Genomic DNA, 9,070 nt, shown 5'->3' on the forward strand with positions numbered 1-9,070 from the left:
TGTGTGTGTGTGTGTGTGTGTGTGTGTGTGTGTGTGTGTGTGTGTGTACGGATTTTTTGTACACGCATCTACTTCTACAATTTTTTAGATACCGGGTTGAAATTTTACACACAAATAGAGTATCATAGAAAGTATGTTTTCCTCTAATTTTATTAAAAATTACTGTCGACCGGTATGGATTTTAGGGGGGTTTTTATTTTTCAGAAAAATGTGTTTTACCCTGTAGCTTTCTCAATATTTGAGATATCGGTCTATTTTTAATTCTATTATATTCTTCAGTTTTTTTTCCCCTATTTTATATGTAATTTTAAGATTTGGTTGATCAGTTCTTGAGTTACAGACGTTTGAAATTTTGGAGAATCCGTACATACATAGAAGCCTTATGAAGTTTGGTCTAATCAACTAAATTTTAAAAATTATATATGAAATAGGGGTAGAAAAGACTAAAGAATGTAATAAATTTAAAAATAGACCAATATCCCGAATATTGAGAAAATCCAGACAATTAAGCCAATTAAGAAAATTTATTATTTTCTAATTTTATTAATAAAAGCAATTTTTATATATTTAAAAAATTATTTTAAAGTTGAAATAAAAAACTATTGTAATAGTATAACAAATATTAGTCGCAATAAATATTATCACAATAAAAAAAGTGTGCAAGTAGAAACTTGCACATTGCTTCTTCATAGTTTTTAAGTGTTCAAGTAGAAACTTGCACAGGGCGGCGGTGTGGTCTAGTAATAGAGCGCCAGACTCGTAATCTGAGGAATTAGGTTCGAGTCCACTAGAGCCATGAATCATGGAAAAGTTTTTTCCGAAAAAACCGCGCCCCTCCGTGCAAGATGCGGAGAAAACGGGGCTCCGTTTTTCGGAAGAAACGTTAAACCGTTGGTCCAAAGAAGGAAACAGTAAAGTAGTGCGGGGGGGGGGGTTTCCTTGGTGTCCTCGGGTGAGGACGGTTAGGTGCCTTCAGCACTGTTGGCACAAAAAGTCTAAGCCTAATGAAGTACATTTGTTACAACTGAAACACTTAACCGAGCACTCAAAATACAACGTTACAAACTTCAACGTCAAATAACTCTACCCGTTGCCTTGATATATTTAAAAATAATATATAACACATCCCAGTTTCTCCTTTGAATGAGTCGGTAAATGTCTATTTCCTCCGTGAAATTAACCTCTCTTAGTTCAGCGTCCAGAACAGCTCTTTGTTCGTCATATTTGTTACATCTCAGAATAACATGGTGGATATCCTCGTATTCACAGCCGCATTCACATCTCTCATTATCAATGTAGTTCTTTCTCTTGAGAGAAGCTCCCAGGTTATAATGGTTAGCTCTTATACGATTGATGAACGTGATAAAGTATTGCTTTGACCTTCCGAAACCACGGCACGACCGAATCACGGTCATAGAACGTGTCAAAATAGAAAGTTCTCTTGTGTTGAGCGTCACGTACAATCGATATCTGCGTAGACTCCCATGCATCTCTCCTTGCTCGCGCCAGTAAATCCCCCACCGGAACCGTGATGGAGGGGTCAGGCTCCTCCTCCACCGCCTCCTTAGCCAACCCATCAGCGATCTCGTTATCCAGAATTTCCGCGTGAGCGGGAATCCACGCGAGTACGATCTTCTTATCACAAAGTTTTTCCAGCTTATAAATCAATATTCTCGCTTCAATCACATACTTATTCTTGTGGACATTTAAATGGTTATTTCTAATAGACTTAAGAACAGCTTGGCAATCAGACAGGATAATTATCTCGTTTTTACCCACGTATTTGCGGGTCCATAGCAAGCGCAGAGCTGAGCACAGTGCAAAAGTCTCCGCAGTGTAAGAAGAACAGAGGACGGGTAGACTCATCTTGAAAACCTCGTCGTAATCGCAGATAACAATACTTGCTCCTGTAGAGCGTGCAGACTTATTATATGATCCGTCCGTAAAGAAAATATCTGGATCCGAGCTCAAATAATATTTATCAACAATTTTTTGAATAAGAGTTAGGTCGGAGAATCTCTCTCGCTTTCTCACAGCTCCGATATCCATGTCAACAATAGGTTTACACGTGTGGGCGTTATAAGAGACGCTGAAAATTGGAAACTTCTCGGCAGGACCAATGAGATGCCTAGTGCGGTTTACTTTTCGCCATATCTCCGATAACAGAGAAGGTCTATACGCAGGCTGTCTGAATCGTTTAAAATTCTCTTCTTCCAGGAGGTCGCGCATCTTGTCGCACAATCCATTATGGTTATGAGCAATTGCCTTGTTAGCAAAGTTAATGCCCAACAGCATGGCCCGGTCCCTCAAATGTGTCATTTTTACCTCTGCCACAATCACATTGTTGGGGGTGGAATTCCTGTAGCCAAGGGCTGTACGAATGCCTAGGAATTGAGCCCTCTCCAATTTTAGCTGTAAAGAGGCTTCTTTGAGGAAAAATACGAAGCTCCCGTAATCAATGATAGACCTTACAAGACTTTTATAGAGCATCAACGAAGTATTTACTTCCATGTCTCTGGAAACTCCACAGAGATATCTAATAATAGAATTTGGGCGGTTCACCTTGCCTCTCAGTTCCTGTATCTGACGGTCGAAGTTTAATTTATTGTCAAGCCAGATTCCCAGGAACTTTGCACCCCCACAGTTGGGGACGTCGCATCCATTGCGTGTATACTCATCTGTTCGTCGATGTATCCGCTCTTGGAAGACTCCACCAGCACCGTTTTTCTCGGCTCCAGATCAAGTCCCATCCTGCGAAGTCGGTCAGCAATAATGTCAATCGCACGCCGGAGCAAAAGTCGATTACTTCCATGGTTGGGTCCACGGACGTAAATCCCGACGTCGTCCGCAAACTCGACCGCCTCAACAACCTCCGGCAGGTCCGCACAGACACCCTGCGTGTATAATGAATATAATACCGGACTCAGGACAGCACCTTGCGGGAGCCCCCTATAGACAAAGCGATCCACAGAATCTCGGGCGTTAACTATGAATCGCACCCTTCTACGGTATAGCCAATTGCTAATGAATCTGACTATGGCGGTGAGTGCTATCAATTTCCCCAGCATTATCCCATAATCCACGCAGTCATACGCGGAGGAGACGTCAAGGAACGCGGCCAGGGTGTATTCCCCGACACACATCGCGGCCATGATATCCGCAACGATCCTCACCAGGTTATCAGCACACGACCTGCCCCTGCAAAAGCCGTTCTGCGACGGACTAAACTTCTCGTCCTTTTCCGCCCACCAAACTAACCTTTCATTGATCATCCTCTCCATCACTTTGCCAACGCAGGAAGACAATGAAATGGGCCTGACCTTTTCGCAGCCCACCTTATCAATAAAAATCTCCTGATAGTTGAGCCAGTCGCTGGGGAGAGAGCCAGTAGACCACACCTTATTGAAGCTGTCCAACAGGAAGTCCTTAGCAATTTCTGGAAGAGCCTTAATGGTCTTATATTCGATGCCGTCCAAACCAGGGGATGAGTCTTTACGGATCATCTCAAGCGCTCTGACCATTTCCACGCGAGAGAACGGTGCATCAAAGTTCGACGTCAAAGTGGCATTTCTCAAAGTCAAACACAGGCTCGACACCAACGGAGGGCGGGGCTCAAACTCTCAATAGTTGATTTGACCACCTCCTCTCTATTCTTAGTGGGCCAGGCATTCCACTCGAGATTTTTCCTGGCGTTTTTAAAAATGCGCATAATCTTCCAGACATACGAGAGACTCGTAAACCTGTCAATCCCCCTACAGAATTCCTCGAAACCGGCCTTCTTTTTACGTTTAATGGTCTGTCTAGCCCAACCCGTCGTTTTCTTATAGCCAAACCAGTCATGTAGACTCTTGGTATTCTTGAAGGCCTTTAAGGTCTCCTTTCTATTACGAATGACCTTGTCGCATTCTGCATCCCACCATTTATGTGAAGGTTTCTTCTTGATCGAGGGAACCCTCGTAGGCGGAGTCGTAGACCTTCTGCCCGAAGCATCGGCCACAGCGCTCTTGATGACCTCGATGAAAGAAGAGTAGCAGGTCTCGAGATCCCTCTCCAAAAAACTCCGCCGGAGGGGAATACTTTCTCTCATTTCAGAATCTACTATCTTCCGAAATCGGCTCCAATCGGTCTTCTTAGTAGATAGACAGTTCGTGGTCTTCCCATAAATCAAGGGGGAATTATCGAAGGAGAAGGAGATCGGATGGTGATCACTGCCCCAAGCATCCGAAATCCGAAAATAGGATACGTCCCCAACTATATTTGTCATGCCGAATAGCAGATCTATATTGGTATCTCGCTGTCCTCTGACGCCGCCACGAGAGCAGGTGTCCACGTTAACACAGATCAATCCTTCACTATCCATAATCTCATAGAACAGATCTCCTTCAACATCTGTGGTAGGGCAATTCCATGTGCCACTGTGGACATTGAAATCGCCCAGGATAATCGTGTCGAGGCCATTACCGCCAACAGCATTGAATACAGGCCCAAAGTTGTTTCTAGCCATCGGTTCACAAGGGTGCCTATACATGGCGACAATATTGACATTACAAGAAAGATTATTCGTTTTGACGCAAACTACGTCATATCCTACAGGCAGAATACCTTGTATTGGTACCTCAATAAAATCCACAAAATTGCGTAAGGATATAGAGACGCCACCGCTACCCAATCTGTTAACGCTACTCACAGATTTTAATTTGGAGAAAGAGACCCGTCGCGGGCTTTTACATCTGGTCTCGGTTAACACCACGATGTCATATTCCGTAACATGCCTGGACAATTCCTCCCTGCTGTTTTGATATCCTCGACAATTCCACAACAGAAGCTTGAATTATAAAGTAGAGGAGAGGGAATCTCTCCCCATACCGTACGCGCTCTGTCCTCCATGTCTGACACTGTTCAATACTCTTAATTCCTTCCTTACTCCTTCAAACGTACCGCCGCTTGGGGGGAGGGGCGCGATGTCGCCCCTCATTCATAAGTGCCTCACTCAGGCCATCCCTCGCCAAGGGAAATCTCTTCATCAACATCAACAACATAATACTCTCGATCATTTCCTCCACCGTGCCGTGCTCCCGGCATTCGTTATCCCTCTCCGTTCCGCGCTGCACCACCTGAGACCAAGAAGTGCCACAAGCCGCGGCCAGGGCCAATCCCCTCCTATCCACCACTATTTCCTCCTCACGATTATTGAATTGGCCGTAATAGTTTCCCATTCCGCCTGTCTCAGGCAGTCTCTGTCCTTTCCTTCGTTCTTAGTCTGGGGAAACCACTTCGCTCACTATTCAGGCGAGGGCCTCGCACTGATCCTTCTCGAGTGCTCGGTACATCAGAAGGCACAGATTTCTGGGGCGGGAGAGCAGGCCAACTAGCGGGATCAACTCTGCTGACCATGGGCTTAGCAGGGATTGGAATTTCCCCCTCCGCCATCCGTCTCGCACTATAGAAAGAGACATTATTAAACGCCATAATGACATTAATATTTTTATTTTTCTCACTTTTCTCACGCACCAAGCAGCCGCGGAACGTGGTCTTATGCTGTCCACCACAGTTGAAGCAACACAACGGTTTATCACACTGGCCATGCGCTTACCGCAAACAATGCAACGTGTTTCGCTCTTGCATGCAATTTTAGTATGGCCAAACTTAAAGCAATTGAAACATTGCCTGATTTGAGGAATAAATGGACTTCATTGCGGAAAATTTTTAAGTCCTTGATTTTTTTCAACTTGAAGGTTATGACAATATTATACTCGTAGCCACGAGGGACGACTTTTGTGCAGTCGGATTCAACTTTCTGCGGTACATCCTTTCAATACGTCCGACTTGTCCTGCACCGCGTCCCAGTGCTCCGGAATCCCGGCTGGCCAGTCTGAAACGACTCCCTTACAGACAATAAATCGTTGTTCTACGTAAGCCTTTATCTTAGGAACATGCATACTATCAATGGAAACGAGCGTACGATTAGCCTCTGTTGCTTTTTCAAATTCAACCTCCGCAGTGAAATGATTGAGCATTTCCAACGAGGACGGGCAGATTTGCAATTCTGACAGGAGCATCCAAAGTTTTATTTCATTCATGCCCTTTCTTGTTGTAGAATGCTCTGGCGCGAGCTTAATAGTAATTTTGGCTTTACCTGAGTGTGCGTCGTCAAATCTCGTATATCGTTGAATTTCTGGATTACCATATTACATCTCCTCAGCACGTGATCACACACAATATATATCTCCTTTTCAATCGCCGGCGACAACAATCCCACGGCGGTTTTACGCGGCTCGTCACTCGTGATCACGTGATCACTCAAACCGATCGTGCAGTCGTTCTGCGTTTTATTATATACTATCTAAAACTAAACTATTCGCTAGCGGGGCCGCTTTTTTTATTAAAAGCTCGCGGTCCCCCATGTCTGAATCCTTATCCTTAATAATTTCCACGTCCATCTCGTCCCCAGGGTCGGCTGGCACGTGACGTCTCTTAAGAAACTTCTTGTCCCTCTGTTGTTTGCGTCAATTTTCAATCTCAACGCGGCTAAAATCCGGTTGTTCGTTATTTGAAATATCCTTCGTGAATTCGTCAAATTCCTCCTCCGAGACACTCGTCCTGAGTCTTTTATTGCACTGTGTATCGTCACGTTGTGCACGGGTGTCGGCGCTCAGAGTCTGCGATTTATTCGAGTCCAGGATATCCATCCTTAAAAGAAAACTAATAAACGCTCCTCCTCCGAAGGGGGAACAGCAAGATCAAGAATAAAACCCTTCCGAGCAAACGAGGACAACGAAAAGGTCCAACGTGATAATGTAGGTACCACACACTAGCAGATATATATCTATGAGGGAGGAGCGAAAGCAAGGCACGTCCGACTCGCATGGCGGTTCGAGCGGAACTCCCGTACTGCCGTGTCTCTCAAGATAGGTTAGTGACAGCGCGTTGAACGCACCTATCAGCACTCGCGCAGTACACATACGTATATATAACATATGTGCATATCGAAACTGGCGATACTAGCACCGCCCTGGTGTTGAAAAAGTGAAAGTTACATTTCTCTGTTACATCTGTTATATATACGTTATATTGAGCTAGAGCGGTCGACGTTCGACGTATCTTAATAATAAAATTTTCATATTTGGACTTTGCGTCGCAATATCTCCGCTCGTAGGGCACGTAGCGGAAAAATAAAAACAACCCCCCCCCCCAAGTCAACCCCAAGCTATCGATCAAGCCTACTTAGAACTTAATCCGTTCACTCGTTATCGAGATCTCAACATCTCGAGTACTCGCAACCCGATGCATCGCGTAAAAGAGTCACGGTCGGTCTCGCTCCGCGTATACTTGGCACGAGACACTACCGTGTCTCTTGAAACGAATTAGAACAGACTTAAAAGTGTTGACATTATCGACATCGAGAAAGTTCGGCCTTCATTATATAGGATCCCCTTAATGTCTTTCCTATTATATCATTCTTATATACTATCTTGTTTCCTTCAGTTTATCGTAGAGTTCGTTTTTTTTTCGATGTTACTTATTAATAATTGCGCATCCCGAATGGGCGCAAGTATTAATAGTCAGACTACTTGCATAGACTTGTGATTTATGGTTCACAGTTCGCCATTCATAAAAAATCCAATTGCTGATGTGGATCTTTCATAATGTTTGCAATTCGTGATTTGTAATTTGCGATATACAATTTATTCATGTGATTCATAGTAATTCGGCAATAATTTATTTCTACTTATAGTGATGCTTGTTCTTGGGATTTTATACTTAAACGAATATTCTATTATATGTTCTACAAACGCAAAAACATAATTATCTACTCACTCACAGAATGTATTACAAAAGGCCGAGTAAGTTAATTACTATAATGGACTCTATATTACAATAATAGAGAGTGCATTATAGTAACTAACGTAATCAATTTCCTAGTATATATAGAAATAAACATGAATCTCAATGCGCAGTATAGTGCTATCAGCTATACATAATATCCACACGATACAACTGATTCGTAAAGATTCGCGCCATTTTGATTTTGTTTATCAAATCGGAGCGATTAAAAAATCGCTTCAGTACATCCGGATTGATAAGCGACGAATTTGCCTTTCATGAATCTTATACGCACTATGAATTGGGAAACGCACATAAACTAGTTCATGTGAACGTTTTACAAGATAATTGTTTATCGTTATATATTTCAGTTATAGATTGCGATGGTACTCGTGGAACTAATCGGGGCTCTTATAGGTGCTCTGAGCATTGTGTATATTTATTATAAATTTGTGATATTCAACTTTTGGCGCAAGAGGGGTGTTTTTTACGTCGAACCTGTTGTACCAACTGGAAATATAACAGCTCTGGTAATTGGAAAAAAGCAAATAGGCAAGTATCTCTGCTATTTTTTATGATATAATATTAACATGCATACACAATGTGAATATTTCCCACTACAAGTGTGCAACTCTCTATAGTTTTCTGAAATATTTAATTATAATTAGTAATTAAAAGTAAAAGTAATTAACATAAAGTTTAACAGCGATATGGTAAATTCGAATGTATGCGTGATATTCTCATTAACTTTTGCAAAATGGCAATTGCTGCATCAAGAGACACGGTAGTGTCTCGCGCCAAGTACACGCGGAGCGAGACCGACCGTGACTCTTTTACGCGACGCGACGGGTTGCAAGTACCCGAGATGTTGAGATCTCGATAACGAGTGAACGGATCAAGTTCTAAGTAGGCTTGATCGATAGCTTGGGGTCCAATTAGGGGGGGGGGGGTTTCTCTTATAATATTCCGCTCCATGCCCTACGAGCGGAGATATTGCGACGCAAAGTTCAAATGTGAAAATTTTTTATTAAGATACTTCTTCTTCTTCTACTTCTAACGCCGACGTTATATGATGACGTCATAATCAGAAACGTTACTTTCACTTTTTCGACGCTGGCGGCGCAGGTATCGCCAGTTTCGATATCGCGCGCGTATTTCGAAATTAGGTCGATAGACTTAGGGCCAATTTCACCAACCACAGTTAGCTTAACCGACGGTTAAAGTTAGCAGGATTGACCAATAGAAA

At 43.1% G+C, this 9,070-nt stretch overlaps 1 protein-coding gene across 1 annotated transcript; it reads right to left on the reverse strand.

The window, feature by feature from the left end:
* Positions 1-3,577: 3,577 nt before the first annotated feature.
* Positions 3,578-5,216, reverse strand: LOC112453489. Its single transcript, XM_025014273.1, has 2 exons — positions 4,991-5,216; positions 3,578-4,587 (listed from the first exon to the last, which is right to left on the reverse strand). The coding sequence occupies exons 1-2, from the start codon at positions 5,214-5,216 to the stop codon at positions 3,578-3,580; spliced, it is 1,236 nt and encodes a 411-aa protein (XP_024870041.1).
* Between the last annotated feature and the right edge of the window lie 3,854 nt (positions 5,217-9,070).

The sequence above is a fragment of the Temnothorax curvispinosus genome, unplaced genomic scaffold (assembly GCF_003070985.1).
Source record: "Temnothorax curvispinosus isolate PA1 unplaced genomic scaffold, ASM307098v1 QBEX01004407.1, whole genome shotgun sequence".
In the NCBI taxonomy this organism is placed as follows: domain Eukaryota; kingdom Metazoa; phylum Arthropoda; class Insecta; order Hymenoptera; family Formicidae; genus Temnothorax; species Temnothorax curvispinosus.

What these genes read in the sequence shown, in the direction of transcription:
- LOC112453489 (XM_025014273.1), bottom strand. Translation starts at nt 5,216, where the DNA reads ATGGGAAACTATTACGGCCAATTCAATAATCGTGAGGAGGAAATAGTG. An exon ending in CTTGGCGAGGGATGGCCTGA is followed by an intron (nt 4,588 to 4,990) that starts GTGAGGCACTTA and finishes TTCTGCCTGTAG; the next exon opens with GATATGACGTAGTTTGCGTC.